Genomic DNA, 25,457 nt, shown 5'->3' with positions numbered 1-25,457 from the left:
CCGCGAACGTAGAAGTGTTTATGAGCATTTCAGTTTTGGAAAGAATTTTAAATTTGTCCATGACGTATTTTTTACTTTTGAAATCAGAGCTTTCATATGCCGTATTTCGTGCGTAGGGTGTATAAGTGATACAAAATGATTTAACAAAAGTAGAGTAGTTTCTATTTCACTACTATTTATATTGTTTTGTGCCAGCTATCTTGAAAAAGAAAGAAAAAAAAAACTTTTAAATGCAGAAGAATAGCCCTTTACACAGTAATTGCACCATTTCCTTGAAAGAAAACTATAAAACTTCATTTCACACCCGATAAGCAATTTATTCTCAGTGCTTGAAGAGTACGGTAGAAATAACTGCAGCCGACATTATATTAGCAGAACGGAAATTAATTCATGTTTTCCTACTTGGATGAGGTTTTGTTTCATAATTTGGCGAAGAAAACTAATAATCAATAAAAAAGAAAAATGCATTATATTGAAAAGGTACTTTTTAAGCAAGCCAACCTCAACAGAAGTTTTTATTTCTTTCACAGAAGAAATGGTTGTCCTCAAAGCACAAACAAGCTTGTTACGTGGTTCACTGGCTTTTATACATCACATCCTACACAGTATTACACAACAGATGGAATTATTTTACGATGAGCTTATGAAACAGTGAAATCAGATAATTTTAACGCCTGCACAGTGCACAAGCATGTTTCAATTATTGAAAATCGGCAATGCGACTTAAAAACTTATTTTCACGTATTGTATTTTTAATTAAGATTTTGCATCACAGAACATAAAGGGGAAAAAAAGCAAGAGGGATTTTTAAAATGTTACACTTGAATGTATCATTTGTTTGTTTATTTTTTTCCAATACAAACTGAACCCCCCCCCCCTCACACACACAATGAAATCTCGTTGTAATGAACTTCAGGGTAACACAAGTTTTGCTCGTTGTGAAGGAAACTTCGTTGTAATGGAATTTACGCAAAGGCAATAAAAATGAGACTGAGCCTTTATTTCGCCAAAACGGATAGGGCAGACTGGGGCAGGTTTACGCATGGAGCACGTTTACGCAGAGCTTTTTTTTTTTTCAAAACGTATTATAACTGGAGAGCTAACAGTCATTACAGATTGATGCTGCCCACTATAACTAGAAATTTTGTCACAAGTTTTTGAGCATCAGTCGAGCTTCGATCTAGCATGCAGAAAGAATATTTTGTGTTGAACGTTTTTTAAGCTTATTGTGAATAAATAGTACTTACATAAAAAGTAGTCGAAAACTTTGTACTGCATAGTGAATAAAATATGACAACGTATATAAAGTACAAATTCAAAATGAAAAAAGGTTAAAAAACCAGCAAACAGCTGTTTCGGCACTCTAAAATACAAGTGCCATCATCAGTGCAATTAAAAACGAAGACAGGTTCAACCCGACTAAAACACAGTCGAGGCGAACATTGGAATGAGAGACGAGTTGTAAAAGATATGAGAGCAGTACCTGGAAACGATGACGTCAAGGTTACGTCAGAACTACAGAGGACAGTTGCACTCAGGAGAAAACGTCACGGACAAAAAATAAATCAAATAACAGACTTCCAAACATTAGGAAAAGGGGGAGTGCTAGACAAATCATTGACGATTAAATTAGCATTTTTCCATATGTAATATGACTCCCAAAAATCTAAATCATGAATGGACGAACACTCGAGAATAATTTTGGCGGAAGAAAAAATAAAATTATGGCCACAAGACCAACAATGTTGAGCAATAGAGGAGCGTTTGAGATCCTGTTTTTTGACGTAGTTTTCGTGTTCTTTTATCCGGAATTTGAGGGATCGTCGAGTCTGCCCAATGTAGGCCAATTTGCACTGGCAGGAAACACTATAAATGCCCCATTTGTCAAGGTTCTGAACAGGGTGTTTAAGCTGTGAAAATTTTAATTTATTAACAGAAGAAAAAGTGACGAAAAAATGAAACTTTTTTAAGATGAAACCCTTTGCTGTTTCTCTTACCCCCCCCACAAGTTATCCGTTCACCCTCCTAAACAAAAATTGACTGCTTTTAGATCTTTTATTTACCGTGCTTTAGCCATTTGTTCAAATTCCAATTTACTTTCATCAGAACTGAATTACCTACGAGGTATTGCGGTTGATCGGGGATTCACATCAGATATTATTGATACCATTTATAAGAAGCTATGTAGCTCAGCTAACAAAAATCAAACACTTGCTCCTGTGAACTATTCGAGTTCCGTTGTCTTACCCTTTTTTCCTAAAATCAGTCTACAAATTGCCAAAATCTTAAAAAAGTTTCATTTTTCCGTCACTTTTTCTCCTGTTAATAAATTAAAATTTTCACAGCTTAAACACCTTGTTCAGAACCTTGACAAATGGGGCATTTATAGTGTTTCCTGCCAGTGCAAATTGGCCTACATTGGGCAGACTCGACGATCCCTCAAATTCCGGATAAAAGAACACGAAAACTACGTCAAAAAACAGGATCTCAAACGCTCCTCGATTGCTCAACATTGTTGGTCTTGTGGCCATAATTTTATTTTTTCTTCCGCCAAAGTTATTCACGAGTGTTTCACGATCCATTCATGATTTAGATTTTTGGGAGTCATATTACATATGGAAGAATGCTAATTTAATCGTCAATGATTTGTCTAGCACTCCCCCTTTTCCTAATGTTTGGAAGTCTGTTATTTGATTTATTTTTTGTCCGTGACGTTTTCTCCTGAGTGCAACTGTCCTCTGTAGTTCTGACGTAACCTTGACGTCATCGTTTCCAGGTACTGCTCTCATATCTTTTACAACTCGTCTCTCATTCCAATGTTCGCCTCGACTGTGTTTTAGTCGGGTTGAACCTGTCTTCGTTTTTAATTGCACTGATGATGGCACTTGTATTTTAGAGTGCCGAAACAGCTGTTTGCTGGTTTTTTAACCTTTTTTCATTTTGAATTTGTACTTTATATACGTTGTCATATTTTATTCAAATAGTACTTAGTTAAAAAAAGAATAAATATATAAAAATTAGCAAAATTTTACCTTTTTTTGAGAATTGTATTTGCATGAACTAAAATGTTATTAATTTTATTTGCACGTTAAAAATAAATCCAAAATTTGTGACGAGGCAAGTTTACGCATTGAACGTCGGAGCACATTTACAATCGTTCTTACTGTGTCTTACTTAAACGAGCCCTTGATACTTTTTTCACTCCAAACTGTCTCAAACCTTTTTAGTATTTTCCGACTATTTAGTTTTGAAAATTACCATTTAATTTTTAATTAAGTTACTTATTCGTATCTTATAGTTTACAATCATATAGTGATGTCTTCATGCCCCTTCAGCTTTAACTTTATACGCTATTTAGTCTGCGATAAATTTGCTTTGTTTTAACGATGGTAAGACATTATGTTCAAAACCCTAACGTGCCCCGTGTCTGGGGCACGTTTACGTAGTCGACTTGAACTCAAAAATAATTTTTTTAAAGGTTAAAAACACAAACTGAGCAACAACTGAATATAAAAATTTTGTCTCCATTAACTGCTTCATAAAACCGCAATGTCTAAAATTTCCTAAATTAAAGCATAAAAATTAGAAAATCCATGGGGAAAAAAAAATCCGCGTAAACGTGCCCCGGTCTACCCTATATCTTTGTATCGGTATTCGCTGAAATGATCGCTGATGAGATTTTACTGTAGTATGCAACATCTCCTTCCCCTGCCATCTTCCACTTCACCCTTTGAAAGTTAAGCTTTTTTGTCAAAAGAATCATTATTATGGTCTTTACTCGGTATGTCCACAACTTTAAAATGAATTTCTCTCCTCTAAAAGGTGTCAAGGAGTATTTTCACACCTTGATTTTTTTAAAAATAACCTTAGCAATACTTCTCACTAAATGTGGCAGAATGTTTTCCGCTATGTAACAAATAAATTAGTTATACTTTTTTAAAATAAAATTTTGATAACAATGAGTATTATTTGGAGCTAGAAAATCGCTCGTCAAGGTATGACGGGTGAAAATTGCTTCAATATTTGAAAGAAGCAATTGCCTGTTTGGTAAATATAGGATAGTTGAAATTTTTATCCTAACTCCAGTGAATTAACCCCAAACTACAGTAAATAGCATTCATTGTTGACTACTTTTTCGTTTCTTCATTCTCCTAAAATGACAGTCTTACCAGTAAAGCAGTTAAGATACCGGATCCAGTTCAGCTTCGTCAAAATAAACCATTTCCCTGCATGTCAAACATTACCAGAAAATATTATAAAATTATCATACCGTAGCGCAAGTTTCATTGTTGATGACGTCAGGAGCGTTACTCGATCATATGCTTTTATATATATTAGGATACTTTTTGTTTTCACTGCAAGTGAATTTATGAATGCTACTTTTAAACTATACTAATGAAGTTGAAAAAGGGATCAGTGAAAAAAAATCGATATTGAAAAGAGTTCTATTTATCAAAGAAATTAAGTAACTGTGCTGTAGTTGATAAACATAAACTTTTAAACTATTTAACTGATACAGTTGACAAATGATTTGAATGCGTGGGAGAGTTTTAGAAGGGAATGCAGGGTTCTGGACGAGTAGCGAACCGTTCTTGTTCTTAATTGGTTGAATTGGAGTGCATTTAATCGAATAAGAACCGAGTTTGAATGTTCACGCTCCACTAAACGCATTTATTGTGGATTGAAATGTAAAATTTTGAAAGGGGATGTTAAGGTGGCAATTAATATACGAACGACAAAATTTAGGCCAGAAACTTGACAAAACATTAAAAAAAGGATATTTTAACTAAGGAATATGTTTAACGATACAACTTTCCAAGAGAGAAAAAAGGGGACAAGCTGAGAAATAATTTCGAAAAATAAGAAAAGGAATTTTTCATGAGTTAGCTGTATCAAACGTTTTCACTCAAACTAATATGCGTCATGCTTCAGTGAATTCTAGCTTATGTTTTTCTGATACATAGGAGTCAGTAAGAAGCAAAAGGGACGTAAGTGCCCAAATTTAAAAATTTCACGGTAAACTGTACAAAAAATGGGTAACCTCTCCTCTGTTTAGGGGCAAGAGATGGTACTAGTAGCCCTGGTAAGTGCTGCTGTACAGCACGATTTAGAAAAACGTTTTAATGAAAGCGTACCTAAACCAGCAACTTTAAGCGCGTTTAACTCAAAACTTGAAAATGTCCACTTACATTTCTTTGCTTCTCACTGCCTCATATGTATCATCACGTCGACCAAACCAAAATTATCGCGATATATTTCCATCCAAAGGTTTTCCAAAATGAGTACAGTGCTGGCCAATTTTTTTTGTTTTTTGTACACTATTTGTAATAAAATACTATTTATTTTACTGTTAAAGTACAGTACATACTGTACACTGATTATTACGTTATTTTAGCATAATTTAATGTTTGCAGGTGGCAGCACTGTCTGCTTTGTTTATGTTCTTTGTTTATCTACCTACCAGGAACATAACCTCAATCAGCTTAAACAGTTCACTAGTTCTTTTTATTAGTGTGTTCTGTTATATTTAAAGTTAGTTTTAGGTAATTAGTGAGTATGTGTATGCGAATATATGTAATAGTGAGTATAAACAATTTTTTACCTCCTTTTTTAAAAAGTTAAGAAATGGTGTAAACCTTGTGAAAAGTATGCCGAAAAGACTTAAAATGCTCATCAAGAACAAGAGAATGCGTACTAAATATTAGATAATTATTTCACTGTTCATTAATGTGCCTGTAGTTATGTAATCAATAAAGAATTTGCTTTTAAAAGTCTTAGTCTAATAATTTGGGCAGCACTGTAGAGCAAGTTAGGCGATTTCTTCATTCGCGGTCTATCGCGCATTTGGCAATGATTTTTATTATATATATATAAGTTACTTTATTAGTACGCCTAATTTTAATAATTTTAAGCAGAAAATATTTATTCATTATGCATTACTGTGGCAATAATTAAATGAAAATTTTTTTGATCGAAAACACAATACTTAAAAAGGTATTTTTCAAAACTAAGATCTTGAGCAAAACAGGATTTCTATTTTTCTTTCAAACGCTATTTCCAGGCAACATTTTATTGATCGATTGGGGTTAACACATTTTGAATAAAACATGAGGAGAAATATTTGGAATTGCAACTCTTAACTTGGCAACGACCATAGAACAACAAAAACAGAGTTAGTTCCATAAAAATAGCATAATAAGGAAAAATATAGGAATTTGAAGTTGTTTTTACATTAAAAACGGCATGAAAATTAAACCAACACAATTTTTTTCCGCAACATAACGAAAGATATTTCAAAATACTTTAAAAATATCTTTTCGAAATTTTAGATTTTCCTTTTCAATTTCTCATTTTTTAAAAATGCATTATGCTTTTTACTTCCTTTTACAAAAAAAAAGGAAATATTGTATTCGCGAAAACATTTTCACCAAAAAATCGGCCTTAATTTCAATTTTGCTCACCTCCAAATCTATGTTGAGTTTTTTTTTTTTTCAACCCGAACCACACGTAGATATGTGCCTAGGAACGTACAGACATCCGAAATATCCATTTTGACGATCCCCGTGTTAATTACGGCGAATTGTCTCGTGACGTCTGTATGTACGTATATATGTGCGTATGTGTGTATATGTGTTTGTATGTCGCATAACTCAAGAACGGAATGTCCTAGAAAACTGAAGTTTTGTACGTAGACTCCTAGTGGGGTGTTGTGCACCTTCTTTTTTGGTTGCATTTGTATGCTTCGAAGGGGATCTTTTGCCCCTTTTTAGGGGAAATCATTTTTAATTTCGATGTAAAATCACGTGGTGTTATAATTTGGCGGACATTTGGCGATATATCGCCAGTCTTTTGGTCGCCAAGTTTTGTCGCCAACAATTTTCAATTTGGCGATTTTTTTTAATTTTTTTTTTTTTTTTTTTTTTTTGAATCTGGTTTCAATTTGGACACTGTTGGTGATATTTGGAGAGTAAACTATTGAATCATATTAAAACTGCCAATAATGAGAAAATGACATTAAATTGGAGTAAAAGGAAGTCATGTGATGCACACATCAGCTCGTTTTAAAAGTTTTTCAGCAAACACCACTGAGCGAGAAATGTAGCTCAAGTGAATGCTTTTTTTTTTGGAATTATAAGATTTTTTTTTAAGAGGAAAAAATTGTCATTTTTTGTTTTAGAAATTCTATATTAAAATTAACGATTTTCATTTTCACGTAAAATTGTAGTTGAAGCATTTTTTACCCATCCAGTTACATTCTTTTCTATATTCTGCAGCAACATTATGAAGTTATCTTTAAACGCTAAACCTGATAAAAGGTTTTTTCTTCTTTTCTGAGGTTAGAAGAAAGCGACAGACGTATGCTAATTAGATTTTCGTTTAGAAACTCTTTAAACATTTTGATGATTTAATAAATGTAAGAAACTATATGCTCCACACGGTTACATTGCGTAACAGTTGACAGGGATCCCAAGATTAATAACTGGGATCTCCATAATTGGGTTATGGGGCTTTCCGCGATTGCCTACTGCGCAGATGCATGAGAGCTCCTGAGTTCATATGGCTATAGACAGTCGTGAAGGCAGGTCTGGAAAAAGCCTCCTGACCGAATAGCGGGATAACTTTATGGCATATCTTTTGACTGCTATTCGGGAAAAAGGGCAACTTGGCTGCCCATCATGTATATTATGTCAGTGAGCAGAAAAATAAATTAATTTGTGTGTGTATTCTCTCCCTCTCCAAAAGTTGATTTATGGAAAATGTGAAAAAGAAGAAGTGGCGAAGATCCTCTTCAATAAATCAACAACGGTAAAAGTTCTCCACGGTGCATAAAAATATATACTTTGAAATATAGGGTTGTTCTGATAAGTTGAGCTCTGACTTTTACAATTATTATACCTCTGTCTCGGGTAATAGAGAAGGGTAATTTATGCTGAATTGAGTTAAACTACTTTTGTAGTAGTTTTGCAAAAATATTTCTACTAAAATCCGCGTCAATAAAACGTTTTTTTTTCTCACCGAACTCCCTAAATATAGGTAAAAATTTTGAAGTTCATAGCTAAACTAACCAGAGCCGCATTATACCGTTGCAACATCAGTGTTTGTGAAGATGATGGCGATGAAATGCAAGAATTGTTTTGGTGTCTTACGCTTTACGATAAGTATGAGTCTGTAACAAGTATTCAGCAGGGTTTTCGTCAAGAATATCGCGATGTTTAGACCACTGTCGAAATAAGCATTAGAATATGGTTTAAAAACAATTCAAAGACACAATGTTGTTTGTGGAGGGAAATCCTCAAATCATATATCAAACGATAATAACTAGCATGTAGACATATATCGTGCATCCAAAACTGCACTTATTATTAAGTTGAAAAAAATATATTCATTAGGGTGCGTCTTATAATGCACTTTTTGAAAAAATTTTGAATTTCTTATGGGGCACCCCTTTAATTGCTTCCTTTTGATGAAAAAACACCCACTTAAAAGTTTCATAGAATTTGAACAAAATTTAGAGGTTGCTACCAGCGATTAAAATTACTTTCATTGTGAAAAAATAGAGTAAAAATATATTCCCAATTTTCTATTGCAATATTTGACATCAACATGAAATTGGGTTGGTTAAGGTAGAAACATAACGCAAATACTTATTTTCTATACATAAAAAAAAATAATAAGCATTTAATGGTTGCTATGCTATATAATAATGTAAACAAAAATCATGATAAAGTTCCACTACGCCATTCATATCATCGGTTTACAATTTCAGTCTTTTGCATTCACCAATATTGCAATTTTCCCCCCTTTGTTTCTAGTAATGTGAAATATACAAGCCTTTTTCTCATTGCTACTTATCATCCAAACTATTTTAAAATATATCTTCAAAAAAACTTGATGAAAAGACCTTTATGGTGAAAAATCTGAATGTTAGTAATGAAATCCTCTATTTTTTTCCCCTTTGGTTTTAGTTCTACAACATCTGCTGTTCAGTGCTTCAATGAAGGAGTTGTTTTTTAGGTTTCTTTAAGAAAGAGACCAATTAGGTCTTGGTTTGGTTGAAAGAGACAGTTTGACTCTTCAGAAATGACACGTAGATGTCAAATAAAATTACTTGAAGCAACAGTTTCCTTCTTGTAAGTGCAAATGCTATTCAACAACAAAAGATCAAATCTAGATAAATTTTATTGCAAATTCTTGTTCTTCAGAATCAGTCAAAGTACATTCAGTTACAACAGAGGCTGAAAAAAAAAAAAAAAAATCATTCAGATTCTTAATTTTCTTTTTTCCGAAATTTCTTCTTTTCACGCAAGTTCTGTTGCCTTTTTAAATAGGGATTTATTTGTTACCAATTTCACCTTGTCCTCCTAGTTTTCTTTCCGTTAGAAATAATTTCTCGCCTGGAAGTGAAATCTTGCGTAAAGTATCATCAGCAAGAGCAAGGTCAAACAAATAATCTTATGATAAATTCCAATAATTTTGTTTTTGATTATTGAAATAGAACTCTTTTAATTTTCTTTTTGAGTTCTTAACTGAAAACTTGTGTTTCTTTGAGTTGCTAACCAACAGTTAGTTAAGAGGTTGAGAGTTGATTGTAGCTACAGTTAATTAACATGATTTAATAAAATATGAAATAATTTCAAACTCAGTAACAATCTAATTTATTAATAATTAAAATTAATGACAAAAAGATAACATAAATAATTATTATATTAATCGACGCAAAAAAAAAAAAAAAAAAATTAGATTTCAAATTTTGCAGCAATGGTAGCAACCTCTAAATTTCATTCAATTTTTATTTTTATGATATGTGAATTTTTTTTTTCATCCAAAGGAACAAAATGAGAAGGTGCCTCATGAAAAAATAACATCTTCAAAAATAAGACGCACCCTAATATTCATGTGATATAAAATAAATCTGTAGTATCCATGCTCAATATTACTCATGACACATATAATCATTTCAAATCAGGGTCTTCTTTTCAAATGAACTTGTACTTTATAAATCCTTATTTTATGATTTTTCTGCTTGAAATAAAAAAACTAAAATTAAAACGTAATTTAAAAAAAAAATTATAAAATTCGTATCGTCGCCTCATTGCAACAGTAGGACCTCTAATTCCAGAAATAACAGTAAGATGTCCTACTGAGGTGACGATACAACCTTAAAATTTTCAAAATGTTAAAAAAAAAATTTAAGAAATATAAATATTATAAGTCACGAAATTCATCTGTGTTTGAATAATGAAATATAATTCCATTAAAAGATATTGAATTTGTATTACGCTTAATAGCTGGAATTTTTTTCTGTAAGATATTCTGCATTATGTCAAAATATGTAAAATAAAGCAAAAGATATACAATGAACTAAGTTTTTGCAATCAAAAGCATTTTACAGAACTTAAAACTACGCGAAATTTAAATTCAAAAAGTAAGCATGAGTAAATTATGTACAACAATTAAATTTAGTTCTCCTTGTCTGGAGTCGCAAATTCACCCTATTTCTATCTTTTTCATTGACACTGGGTATAAAAACCTTAAAGAAAAATGGGTAAGGACGGCAGACCAGGGTGTGCACAAGGGGGGAGGGGGAAAAGGGGCACCTGTTGGCACGGGCCCGAGCCTGAAGGGGACCCAATATTTTTGAAACTAGGCTTGAAATATAGAGGTAAATATTAGGGACGGAGGCCCAGAAAAGTCATTTTTGACGGGCCCCAAAATTTCTGTGCACGCCCCTGTGACAGACCGATAGTTTCGGTAAAGTCGAAAATCTGACACAAAAATATCATATACATCTTTTTCCGTGATTTTATAACTTTACGTTTACTCTTCCAGTCACTAAAAGTGTGCAATTTTCTTTCGATTTTCTTCGTTCATCACGAAAATAAAGGAAACTGTCCGAATTATAAATTACCCTCTGGCTTGAAAGTCGCCAGACCGAATGTTGACGTCTGCTGTTAGGGCAACAGGCGGGGGATGATGAACAACTTTTTTATTGATCTGAGGGAGTGTCCCGAAAAATTGACCTTCTGTGTGGGTGGCATACCAATACATACATTTCTCGGTCATTGAAACGTAAATAAGATGACGTCATACGGGAAAATAGTATTTACTGGGTACAATCTGCAATTTCCGTTATTTAGTAAAGCTGGAAATAAGAGTCAAACGATAGTTAAAGTTGAAAATCCAAGCACAAAATTAAATACAATCTTTCTTTTTAATTTTCTTTCTTAAGTTTTTAAACCTAAGTTAAACTAAAAAAACTCATATTGGAAGCAAACCGCTGCATTATGACATAGACTGTTCCATTGAAGTGTTTAGAGGGGTGTCTTTGGGGTATTTTCCCGTTTTTGTTGAGTCCCACAACTTTTGGGGGAAACGCAGTGTTTGTGTGGGACGTGCACCATCACTCTAGGGGGAAATAGGCACCCCTGTGCTGCTGTGAACCCACACCGAACATTGAAATCAAAACTTGATGTTATTCGACTGATTTATCACACATAATAACAAAAAAAAAAAAAAAAAAAATGCAAAATGTAATGCACACCTATTTTTTAGATAGTGTATTTCTACTTATTGTGAAAGGAAGTTTTTTTGGTATAATCATTCTATCTCTATGAATTGGGAAAGGAAGTACCTATGTGTTTGCTTCGCTCTGTCTATGTAAAATGCTCAGATAAATTCAGCATGTAATATTCATTTATGTTATACTAGTGATACCCGCACGGCTTTGCCCGTAATAGAAAAATCAAAAGGTCTTTTGGTTCGCCTGTATATTTACAAATAATGTATGGTGAATTTTCTTGCCAGTTGGCTTGTACCCATCTTACGGTTCCACGTTATGATAATTTCGTATCTCGCCAATTGGCTTGTGCCCATGTTACGGTACCATGTTACGATAATTTCGTAATTTACTCGTCTTATGATATTTTTTTTCTTAAAATTGAAATAGAAAAAGAACCACATCGAATTTTCAAAAAATCGCTTCGCGTTGCACACCCCCATGCTACATACTAACTTTGTGCCAAATTTCATGAAAATCGGCCGAACGGTTTAGGTGCTATGCGCGTCACAGACATCCAGACATCCTCCGGGCAGAGAGGCTTTCAGCTTTATTATTAGTAAAGAAGATAAAGATTCTTTCCCATTTTATTAAATTTCTGTGAAAAATGGTATTAAAATTGGAATAGAAAAAGAACAAAATCGAATTTTCGAAAAATCGCTTCGAGGTGCACACCCCCATGCTACATACTAACTTTGTGACAAATTTCCTGAAAATCGGTCGAACGGTCTAGGCGCTATGCGCGTCACAGACATCCTACAAACATCCTACAGACATCCAGACATCCTCCGGACAGAGAGACTTTCAGCTTTATTATTAGTAAAGATAAAGAAGTTTGTCAAGTCGTCGCGTCGGAAGCAGGGCTGCGGAGTCGGAAGGAAAATGGCCGACTCCGACCCCGACTACTGGATTTTGAAATGCCCGACTTCGGAATTTTTTTAAATTTTTTTAATTGTAAAAAAATTATGGACTCTCTCCCTTTAAGGAAAGGGGGAAAACCTCTAAACAGAGATTGAAACATTAATTCCTTTTTATGAAAATTTTGCATTTTGTTTTTTATTGTAAACCCAAGATGCTTACAACGTTAGAAATTCAATTTAAAAATTCAATTTTCCAATAGTTACGGTTAAAAAGTGAGATGACTTAAAAATCCCCTTTAAAAAATTTGAAAAGGATTATCTGTAATTTGCTTTTTTTAATGTTTAACAAATAGATATTGATCAAATCGTGTGCTTTCAATTTTTAAAAACCGTAACTTGAGAGAAAAACAGCTTTTTTTCTAAATCCAAGTTCTTGAGAGGGGGTGGTTTGCCCCGGGTGACACCCATCTGGTAAATGACACCCAAAGTTAATTTCAGAGTCTATAAAAAATATAAATATTTTAATTCTGAAAATTTTTGCGAATATATTTTAAATTACATTTCATCAATGAAATTTCAACGAAACTAAAGCATATATACGTCAGGAGCTAATTTTACACAAAATGCGGCGGTATACAAATATGTTCGAATATCTTTTACTATACCTATATTTCTTCTTCGCTAAGTTTTTAATTTAAATTTTATTGGCTGCTTTAGAATTAACCTTAATATGAAGATTTTAAGATTAACTGCAATTATTGAGTGTTGTAATCAAGAAATCATTTACACTTATTTTGTTCCATACTTTTTAGTGAGAACCAAGCCTACAGAAATAGTCTTAATAAAGAAAAAAAAAACAGATTATTTCATCGAATCTTTTGGATTCGTGCTTTCGCGCCAGAACTTCATTGAATTTGCAGATCACCATTAAACGTTTCAACCATAACTACAGGCCTCGACTTACTAATTTGTTACGTTTCTTCTACTATTTTATAACTGAGATCGAATAAAACACTATATTTCTATTTTTATTTGAAAGTGATTACTTGAAAATGTTAGACAACAAAACCGTTTGCTGACAGTTGCTCTTAGTTAAGTTAAAAAGCAAGCAAACTAGTCGACGGCTACAGAAAGTTCGGTAAGCATTCAAGCTAGCTGATTGCCATAATGGCAGTTATTTTCTCATTAGTATCTTTTCGTACATGTAATCGAACAATTGGTAGTCAGTTTTTAAATGAATTACTTTTAAATAAAAAAAACCGCCTTCAAAAAATACCCATTAACTAAAAAGCAAAAAATAACTGATTACACTTACACTCTATTTCCTACCCAAACATAGAAATGAAATTTATTTTACAATTCCAGTACAAAAATCAACTAAACTAAACATGCAATTATAAAATAAACACTGATTTAAAGTACTATACGATGAATTATTTTAAATACCTAACTAATTATATACGATCTCTTAATTTTTAATAACCTTTTGAAGTCGGGGCCTCCTATAAACAACTACATAACGTAACTGACAACCCACCGAATCCTGAATTAAACACTAATTTAACTATACGGGAAATTAGTCTTTAAAACTAAACCTACTCAGTTACGTTAGGTAGTAGTTTATAGGAGGCCTCGACTTCAAAAGGTTATTAAAAATTAAGAGATCGTATATAATTAGTTAGGTATTTAAAATAATTCATCGTGTAGTAATTTAAATCATAGTTTAGTTGATTTTTGTACTGGAATTGTAAAATAAATTTCATTTCTATGTTTGGGTAGGAAATAGAATGTAAGTGTAATCAGTTATTTTTTGTTTTTTTAGTTCCTGGATATTTTTGAAGGCGTTTTTTTTTTAAGTAATTTATTTTTTGCTTTTTAGTGGTGTAAATAACACGGTGAGCGACGACTCCGTGACTGACGACTGTGAAGAATCCGACGACTGTGAAGAAAGGCTTTTTCAAATGCGTAACTATGTACAAAAAAAAATGTCTCCATCATTAGTTCAACTTTATCAAAGCTTGCTTTCCGAAAGCAAATGCACGAGTCACTAAAAAAAACGAAATCGCTTTAAGTTTAAATTTGTAAAATCGTAAATTTTAGAATTGTAACATTGTAAATTGTAATTTATGTTTCGCAATTAGTGTCATGTAACTCGTGATAAAAGTCGCATGTTTCTTCACATGGCCCCACTATAGATGAAGATTAAAAATTCCACTAGAATGAATTTTATGTTTGCTTCAGAGAATCCTTAATTCAAAATTTTCACTACCATTACTCTTAATAATATATTTTTTTAGTACTTTAATAATATATTAATATACTCTATCTATAATACTATATCTATATACTCTTACTATATCTATATACTCTTAATAATATATTTTTTTTAGTACTTTCTTTAACTATAGGTAAAGAAAGTATAAACCTTTGTTTTATGGCCTTTGTTTATCAATGGGTTTTATATTTAATCGTTTGTCAGGGAAATTGCACGAAATTTAATTGTTTTACCCTTAACTTTTCCCTAAAGAAGAAATAGGGTAAATCAAGGATTTGGAACCTAAGTTATACCACCCCTAAACAAAACCACCACTAAACAAAAAAAAAAGCATAAAAACCGGTTCACTAAGTGAGACGATATACAAAGTTAATAAAGTACAAATCGATTTAAATGTGAGTATGATATTTGAAGAGTTCCCTCAATTTCATCAAACCTGAACTTGATTACCATTAGACCGCCGAGGAAGTATACCGTTTCAAATAAAAAAAGAATTTTCCTTATCGGTACAGGCAGGAGCGTGCACAGAAATTTTGGAGCCCATCACAACTGACTTTTCCGAGCCCCTATCCATATTGTTTATCCCTATATTTCACCCTTAGTTATAAAAATATTGGGCCCCCTTCAGGCTCGGGCCCGGGCCAACAGGTGTCTCCCCCCCTCCCTGTGCACGCCCCTGGGTACAGGTGTCTTCGAGTATTTATGGAACATTGTACAAAGAAAAAAAAAAAATCCGAGTTCAGAACCTCCTCCTTTCTTTGAAGCCTGCTAATAAATATAACCCTAATTTCAAATTGAACTGGCTTCATCGTGAAATAGTAAATCTAAAATATTGGTCAAACTTCAGAAATCATACACAGTTATAATGTATATTATTAAAGAATATTAATTAAATCGTGGGGAAGGGGTGTTCTGTATTCAATTCCCCCTCAATTGAACACTTAATATATTTTAAAACTGGAATATTAAATAAAGAACTTTACAATTTAGTGCCTAAATAAAGTTATTTATTAGTAAATAAAATATTAAGGTAATTGATTCAACTATTAAAGTAGCAAAATATATTTAATTTACTGCTTTGCTACGCAGTAATAAATACATTAGTAACACCGAAAATAAAAAAAATAACTGGCGGCGCAGCGTTGGGAAAATCAATCATCCATGTGCCGCGAGAAGTCAAGATCGTTCAAGAGAAAGCCAAAACCTTAGGTGTGAAAATACACCGATCACAGTAAAACCACGTGACGGTGACGTATGAAATTTAAAGTTTCTTGGATTTCTCCGAGATCCCTTATCAGATCCAGACCAAATTACAATGGGACCATCTGGGAAGTATACCCTTCCAAACAAAAAAAAAAAAAAATTCAAATCGGTTCAGTAGTATTGGAATAATTCGAAAACACACATAAAAAGCCGCAATACGAAATCATAACCTTCCTTTTTTGAAGTCGGTTAAAAATGCAAGGAGAGTCAGTGAAAAGGAAAGAAAAAAAGAAGCCCGTAGTCGGAGTCGGCATGTTTTCTAACGACTCCCACTCCGACTCCTTTACCTCAAAATCCGTCCGACTCCGATTCTTCGACTCCGACTCCACAGCCCTGGTCGGAAGAGTGAAAAATATTATCTCAAGGCCTAAATTTTAAAATTCCACTTAGACGTTAAATGAAAAATTATCATATAAGTTTTGTGCTCTTTAGGTTTAGCAATGGGTAATCCTTTGAGACTTATTTTAAGTGATATTTAAATGCACTATTTTTAGGCTAAACTTTTTGAAGCCATAACGTTTCCGTTCTATTTCGTTTTGTTGATGATTACTTTTTTTTACTTGGCCAAAATCATGTTGATAATGATCTTTTACTTTCTACTCTAAATACTATTGATCCTTGCATCCAATTCACTATTGAAATGGAAACTAATAAGTTCTCTTTCTTTTTTGGACGTCTTTATTACTAAAAGTACTGAGGAATTGACGACTTCGGTGTTTCGTAAGCCTTTTGCTGTTACACTACCTTCTCACAAATGCTCTTCTCATCCTCCAAACCAAAAGCTGGCCTCATTCAAGGCTTTTGTGTTTCGTGCTTTGAACATCTGTTCTTCTTCCAATTCTTTAAATGCTGAGCTTTCTTTTCTTAAAGCAGTGACTTTCAATCGTATTTATTCTCTTAGCAACCGAACACACTTTTTGCGTTATTAAAGATCCTCCTATCCTCATTCCTCATAGATATTTTTGTGTGGTAAAAGAGGAGCATAATTCGGTAGAGAAACTTGCAGCATCTGTATTTAATGCAAAATAAATAAATAAATAATGACGTCATAGTATTCTGTTTTGAAAAAAACATAGCATTTTGACATTAATTTTACTGTATGTTTGCTTAAAGTTATTTTAAACATGTATACGTCATTTCTATAATGCCATGATCATTACCATCCTTGCTACAGAATTGCTTGTCCTCAAACTATTAATGTTCAATTTTTTTAATAAATGTTTTTTAAATAGTTAGTTCTATTAATATTTTCGAAAACATATTTACTTTAGGTTATAAGACTTAATTTGAACGAGTGAAAATGAATAATGTAATGCATTCAGTATATTTTTATTAAAAAAAATCTCAAAATTATTTTTAATTTATTAAAAGACTTAAAATGATATATTTGTTCTTTATTTTCTGTCAAGCTATTGCTAGTACTTAATTGTAAACCTTAAAACTACTTAAAAAAATTTTTTTTTCGGAATTTCTACATGATTTTTTTAACATGGGATGGTAATGACACTTTTTGTCCTTTTTAAAAACTAAAGCATCATTATCTGCATAATAAATGTACATGTTTAATGAACTATTGTAGTTTTACCAAGACACATATTTTGTCTTTCCAAAAAAAAAAAAAAAAAGCCAAACTGCATCCTTCCTGAAAAGTTCAAAAATCAAATATTCAGGATTGCAAAATTCCACATTGCAGGAGAATGACCCATATATGTCACATTTCCAGTGATTTTTTTAGGTATGCGTTCTTAAAAGCCAATACTTTTCGAAAAAAAAAAGAATTATCACGTTCTCATTCTGTCAGAGCGTCTGTGATAAGCAGGCGCTCAAAGGATCTTGTTCAGCAATCATGTGACAAGGACCCTGACGGTTTTCTGTGTCTTGAAAATCCACTGGCTGAACTGCAGATTCAAACTTTATACCAAAGAAATACGACGCCTATGCCCTAATCACCGCGACACCCAGCTGACAAGCAATCAAAAACTATGAAGTTCTAGAATGTACTCAATTTCCTTATTCTTATTGAAATGAATATGTGACGCTATAGCATGAGAACGGTAATTTTAACAATAGAAATAAGGGTAATTTAGCTGACCGGCAGCACCTTTTTGTAATTTTAGTTTTTATTACATTATTACTAATCATATTTTGAAAGTGTTTATATGGAAAATGGACTGACAGTAATTAGAAAATGAAAATATCTTTAAAGGGACATCTTCGTTTTATTCTGAGGCGGAAGGGTCATGTCACCAGCAGTGGAAAAGGTGTTCTAAGAAATTGGTAATGTATTGATGTCATCGTCCTCCCCTTCGTCCTGGATAAATACTTTGATTCCGTTGTTGCAACTGCCCTTGCAATGCAAGATTGCGACAGAGTAGTTTATTTCTACAAGTGACCTTCCGGTCACTTGTAGAAAAGCAGTCGGTCAAAATCATCTTAAGGATTCCGTCAGGAGCAACATCCGACTCCGGCACGAGTTGGTCATTTCTCCTTTTCCAAACCCCCCATCCGGTACTTCACCATTAAGTTCCTAGCTGCAGGTGTACCTGGTGGTACGGCAGAGTTAGAGATCAGTCTTAATGTTTGCAGCTACTTTGATAAATGATCTGTAACGGGACTCGTTGATGGACTTTTCTGTGGCTATATAACTATACCATGAGAGATACATATGACCCCAGCAGCCTCATGGGATTCAGGGGAAGTAGAATTTTTGATATATACCTTAGATACACACACACATGTTGTATGATTTTAGAGTTCTGGTTTATTTTGACAGCAGAATGTGGTGATCAGTTGGGGATTTTGCAGAACGTATTTGTCTCGTCTTTCAACAGCTTCATCATTTGCGGAATACGTAATTTTGCAAACCTTCGTCCGATTCCTTGGTAAAGGGCTGTCCATAAATAATGTCACACTTTTTTTTCAGCATTTTTATCTCCCCCCCCCTTTGTCACAAAGTTCGTGTTACAATCTACTTTTCATAAATATATTCGTATTAAAAAATGTTTGATGTCACATTTCTTTCTCTTTCCTTCCCCCTTGTCACAATTTCACGCCCCTCCCACTTAAACATCATTTGTGTTGTAGTTATCCACAAATATTTCTTTATTGTCCATCAGGATTGTCGAATTCATTGAGGAAAGAGGAAGTGCGCGGTGCGCGATCCTTTCGAATCAGTTTGAAATTTGTGAATGGCATCTTTTGCCATGAAAGTGTGTGTTTGAAACTCTGTAACTTTTGATTGGTGGAATAAAATACATTAAAATGGCATATCAAATGGAAGGAAATTTAAAGCTCTACAACTTTGTCATTGACAATTTTCATGAATACTGATCCTGAGAGGCACTACGAGCAAATGTTTGACAAAAAGAGAGAAATTTTCTAAAAATTAATTGGTTTTTCATAACATATACCAGAAAAAATATTGGAAATTTGACATATATGTGTAGAAACAGTTTCGTAGGAAGTTTATTTAGCTTGAATTCTTATTTTAGACGCATTTTTTTTTTTTTTTTTTTTTTTTGCACCTTTTCAGGCATTTTCTCGAAAAACTTAAAATTTTCTTCCCTCCTCCATCCCACGTTTAGCTCACCCCTAGGGTCGGGGACATTTAGTATGTTTACTTACTAACTACCCCTAACACTATTCTAAAGTCAAAAATTATCGCATATTCCATGCATGACAATTTGTTCATTGACTGGACTACTTGCTGCGTCGCAGCTTTTAAGACGACGACCTTCAGATTTACTTTTCTTACGGTTTGGCAAAATTCCAATAGATAATTCTTTGGAAACACCCAACGCAAAAGCTCGGCTTTCTCTGAAAATTCTGATCAATAAGAGACAGACATTCGTTGCCCTCTGCTGTATTTTTAAACTAGAGATAAATAATTACTTTGCATTCAGAGAAAAGAACATGAGTATTTTTGACAAGAATATGTTTCAATGCAGAAACATTCATTCTAAAATGTGGTTTAAAACATATCCCATGTTACTTGAAACTTTTTATGGTTCCCAGGGGTGGGTGCTGACTTACGAGAGTGCCGTTTTGAGAATTTCTTCCTCTCTCTCTCTCAGAAAAAAAAACAACGTGTGGTTATTGGATGCTCCTAAAATATGGAGAAAATGTTGAAAGAGAAAATGTTTACTGATAGAAGACTAGTAAAATAAAGGGGGGAAAAAAAGGTCCTAATTTCATTCATATTTGGTCAAAGTTGCAAAACATTCTAAAGTTTAAAATCGACATGTTCCTTTTACATTGTAGCACTAGAAATCGTTCCACCTATCGTCTCAAGTAACAATGAATGGCGTCATTCTATCCTGGTGCAGTCTAACGATTAGAACTTTCCGAGGTAGCACACTTCGTTTCATAAACGATTTAAAATTAAAATGGTTGTTAACGTTGTGACAGCAGTTATAAAACCTTTTAAACGGTTACGTGTGAAACTTGGGTCTTTTTTTCATCCAAGTGACGTGACGTGGGATTAATTCTCTTCGTAGGATGGAAGTATTTGGATCACTTCGCTCGTTCTATGCTTGGAAAATTTTAAGGGTTCATGGTGAAAGGTAGGGAATATGGATTCTTTCAATAGAATATTTCGAAACAATCAGGATTAGGGATTCCTCTCCTCGGAAATCAAACTGCTGATTTGTTATCTAAAAAATGGTGTGCCGTCCACCAAACTCCATCTGAAGAAGCTTGTTATAGATATGTTGCTTCAACGGTCGAAATGACTTTGAGAAAGCGAAACTCGTCGCTTTCTAAGCTGAAGCTTTGAATCGCAGAATCTGGGGCTTTAGTCCTAGCTACGATCTAGGGCTTTAGTCCAAGCTAAGTACAGTAAAACCTGTAAAGTTGATCACGTTTTTCAGGCACGGAATTAGCCTTTATCAAATAAATCAACCTCTGTAAGTTGATCACTAAAGTAGTGCACCGCAAGTGGTCAACTTACACAGGTTTCACTGTTGAAAGATATGGGATAGGTTCTAAAGAGAAGCTATCCTGTAGCTCTGGGGCTATCCCAAATTTCAAGCGATTATGACCTTTTCGATTGACGATCATGCACTCACTCTATGCTCACTTGCAAGCTCTACACTATGCAAGCGCACACTATGCAAGCCGTAAATCGTAGCTTAAATATCGATACGTCCGCCATCTTGCGCCTAAATGCCACTTTCTTCCTACAATGAAGTAGCGTGTTTTGCTTCTTGATTGTGCTGCTTTTCGGTTGTGAATTAACATAGAGTATTAAGAAACCACAATCAAGAAGCTAATCACTCTACTTCACCATAGCAGACATAGGAAGAAAGCATCGTTTAGCCCCAAGATGGCGCAGCGGACGTGTCGCTACCTTATTTTACGATTCAGGGCTTTATGCTCACCTTCTCACCTATATGGTTTTCGAATCGTCAACAGCACTGCTTGTCCTCTGTAGCAATGACGCTCTGATGACTGTGGACTACCTCTGTCCTGTTTACTCTTGATGGAAAGTTTTTTCTCAATTCCCGATATTGGAATTTTTATTCCGTTGAATCATTCTTTTAATTTTTTCTTTAAGTCATTCAATTTCATATGTTTAGTTATACCTTGTTTTTGTATAGTTCTTCTGTGTTGTGTACCTTGGCAAAAAAAAAAATGTATTCATTTCCTCCTACAGTATTGGGGGAGAAGGAAATCAATTATTATTGAATGTATTTGAACAAAAAGTTTTTCTGAATATTTTTTTCATATGACACTAGGGCCGTTATTTGAGGGGAGAGGGGGTCAGTAAGGGGCAAATGACTTCCCCTGGCTTTGAGGAATCAATTTATTTTCCTATATGTGGGCGTGATGTTTGCTGTTTTTCAATATAATATGCATTGAGTATTGACCCTTTGACCCCCCCCCCCCCCTCCTAAAAAAGTTTGAAATGACGGGCCTGTGTGAGACTTTTGCTAAATGATTCAAATGCTCTGATGAAAATACTTGAATTTCAGGAGCGGAAACGACTAAAAATCCGATATCCGAACTCAGACCAAGAAAAAGACGAAGAAGAATGCGCCAAAATGATTACTGTTTACCACAGCAATGCGTCAACACTGGCACCACAGACATTAGATCCTAAAGCCTCCACATCTTACTCAGCTTCATCAACTCCCGTTACTTCACCGATGCATCGGTTCAAACAAAGAAAGTCTCGCAGTGCCTCTAGCAGTCCGAGGAGATCCACTTCACATACAGAAAAACTGGATTCACCTCGTCGAAAAAGTTGATCAAAATGCAGCTCACAGGAAGTGAAAAAGTAAAATGTGATACAAAAAATCAACCTTTACTACATACATATGTATATATCTATATATATGTATAGATATTTAGCATAAGCAAAGAATTATCGAGCTTTAAATATTTTTTGAAATACAAGTTAGATATTTGTGGGACCTGCAAAGATTGGTGGTAGTAAGTAGTACATGCAAAGATACAATCACTGATTAAGCTTCAAGTACACGTTACGAGGTTGTGATAACAGCGAAGTTAGGATGTTCCATGTACTTCTAGGCAGATTCACCAACATTGGTCATCCAGTCATTCGTAGCATTTATCGTACATGATAGACGCAACATAAACGTGATACTTGAACAAAATCTAAAAAAGGAAACTATTATTAATATATGGGTGTTCTTAAATTTTAAATCATTTTACTGTCGGTATTTCAAAATTAATGTGGATATTTTTTCGTTTTGAATTTGACTTATTTCTGTAGCAACAACGGAAATTTCGCAGCAGTTGGAGAGTGATACTGTAGGGACTTAACCAGATTTTTTTTCCTTCTCGAGAAGGGACTTAATTTTATAGATAATCCTCAAAAAAAAAAAAAAATCAAAGCCCTGTTATTGACGGGGGTCATTGAGCTCTTTAAATGACAAGCCTGACATAGGCTGCAAGCCGATGAATCCTTGAGGCTTATTTTAAATAGATAGGAATTGAGGCAATCGGGTCCAGTTAAATGCCAAAGCATGGCAAAGGTTGGCGAGTTACATTACATGGTTCTGAAATTTGTCTGGTGCCTGCATCTTTCCATGTATCAGGCATCTCTGCAGGTCTTAATTATTCTCAGTAAAATGCTTTGAAACCCAAAAATGATCTCAATTAAATTAAAAGTAAAATTAAAAACCTGAATCGACAAGGTTGTGTCTGCAAAAAGTGGTAGGATTGATATGAAAGGTTTCAAAGATTTTTAATGAACCCTTACAATAAACTTTGACTTTCCAAATGAACTATAAAATTTCTTTGCATGTATCAACTGATTTTGAAACTATTCATTAGGGAAAGAGTTTTATCCATACTAGAAACTCAAAATGAAATTTCCTTACCAAAGTGTTTTTTTTTTTTTTTTTGAATATTGTCAAAAAGAGCTGGAAAACTACTTAAGTAAGTTCTGAAAAAGTCATTTGGAGTTTTAGTCTGAAGCATTCTTCCACAAGAAAACATTTTTTTTCCTTAGTTGTTATTGGTTGATGTTTTCTGATACGATTTGAGTATGGTTATATGAATTTTCATTTTGAGCAAATGTTACAAAAAAGAAAGAGACTGGTATTAAATATTCTTCAATTATTTTATTCCCTAACTGTTGCTATTATATGACTGCGATTTGCATAGAAGTAATCAACAAAACCTATTGGAACTTTTTCCTAAAAATTTTTTCCGGTAGTTCTAGATTTATGAAGATAGATTTTAATGTTATTAATTTTTAAATGCATAAACAGACAGTGGGATCCAAAATGTGTAGTAATTTAACTACTAATAGAAATTGAAAAGGCTAAATGCGTTAAAGTTTAATAAATCTTGTTTAATGTAAACTCACGAAAATAAAAATATGTGTTTTACTTTATGGAAAAAATGGGGAGGGATGGGAGTGCAACCACATACAAAAGTATATAAATTAAAAAAATTACAAGTGAAATTCATTTGTTTAAAAAATGCATTTGCATCATTTTGTCATTGAAAGTAACGTTTCAGATATGAACTTCTAATGTTGATAGATCTGAATGAAAATTTAGCAGATAATGGATTAGCATTAGGATGTAGCTGAACTTTTGAACCATTTTCTTCAATGCATGTAATTGCAATAAGTAAAGCTGCCTTCAAATCACATTCGTGCTTCATCTACAGTGGTCAGTTAAAAAAAGGAACTGAATTTTTTATTCCTTTTAAAAGGTATGCTCTCCTTTGTGTCGATAGTTTTGCTCATTTTCTGTTAAATCACTAATATTTTTATTTTGATTTCTTCCATTTCATCACTTCTTTCCAAAAATGTATGCGTTTTGTGTCGCAAGGAAATGAGGAAAACAGAGATTAGATCGAATCCCCCTAAGGTACATTATCAATTCCGGGGAAATGTTAAAAACACAACGCTGTGGGAAGTGTTGTAGTTGGGGGGGGGGGGACATATCAAGAAATAATTGTTTTTTTTTTATAGTAAAAATATTGCAAATGAAAATTAATTTGTGTTTTGCAATCATAAATTAGAGATTCGATCAATTCTCGTATTCATCATCTCCGAAGACATATATAATGTGTTTAAACGTATTAAGTTATTTCAATTTCAATACTGCATAAAATGTTTGTTTCCTAATTTAAATGATGCAAAATATGAATGTTTATTTACAAGTCTTTAAGACCGGAATATCGCTATTATTGTGTTTATCATTCAATTTGACACTGAAAACAAACTATTTAAATTCAACTTATCAATCAATATTTGTGATGTAATTTTCAAATTTTCATAATTTTAACGCACAAATATTGATACTAAAAAACTAAGTGCAAAATTCAAATTTATTTTATTTTTATTTATTTATTTATTTTTTTGTGTATTTAAAAAATATAAGACTTTCTATCATAGTGGTTTTGGTAGGCGTAAAAGTTAACTTTATTTTCATCAAAGGCTTACAATTATTTTATTGGAGCACAAAAATGTGACATTTAGTGAGACTTTTGTTGGTATATTTCGTAAACTTTCCAATTGTATATTTGCTTACACAATCTTAAAACAAATAGTAAAACTAAATGAGGCGAAGTAATATTTCTTCGTGTCATTTAGTTTTAAGATTGTGAACCTTCTTAATGCCAGCATACAGTTCATGTACGAATTTGTAATTTACTTATGAATAGCAGTTTCGTGGCCTTAACACTTCATTCAACGCGTTTTAAAATTTTGGTTGAATCTCGTAAATAAGTGAAAATGAGACTGTTTTTCGATTAGAATACTCTGTATATGCTTTGAAAAATAGTTGTACTATATTTAAGAGCCTGTATTCTGTTGCTTATTATAGTGCCTTTTTCAAAACTTATTGTAAAACTTCACTAATAACTGTTTAAAGTAGTAGCAGTACGAATTTGCGCATCATGTATCGCAGACCTTGCTAATTATTAGCATGTTGTCAAAGAGCATATTTAGCGAATATCACTTCATAGTTGAGATTTTGGGTGTTACTAATTCTGCCTTACTAAAAAAGAAGAGCCTGTG

At 33.3% G+C, this 25,457-nt stretch overlaps 1 protein-coding gene across 1 annotated transcript in view; it reads left to right on the top strand.

Annotated features, from left to right (window-relative positions):
* LOC129233031 (dual specificity protein phosphatase 22-like) overlaps positions 1 to 22,812 on the top strand; it is a 103,742-nt gene extending 80,930 nt beyond the window's left edge. Inside the window, exon 5 of the mRNA XM_054867116.1 lies at positions 21,928 to 22,812. Within this exon, the coding sequence (XP_054723091.1) occupies positions 21,928 to 22,203 (276 nt within the window). The 3' untranslated portion in view covers positions 22,204 to 22,812. The remainder of the gene's footprint in view (positions 1 to 21,927) is intronic.
* The last annotated feature ends 2,645 nt before the right edge of the window (positions 22,813 to 25,457 follow it).

The sequence above is a fragment of the Uloborus diversus genome, chromosome 1, assembly GCF_026930045.1.
Source record: "Uloborus diversus isolate 005 chromosome 1, Udiv.v.3.1, whole genome shotgun sequence".
NCBI classification, from domain to species: Eukaryota; Metazoa; Arthropoda; class Arachnida; order Araneae; family Uloboridae; genus Uloborus; species Uloborus diversus.
Note: the sequence above shows the minus strand (reverse complement) of the source record. Positions and strands in the feature narration are given on the sequence as shown.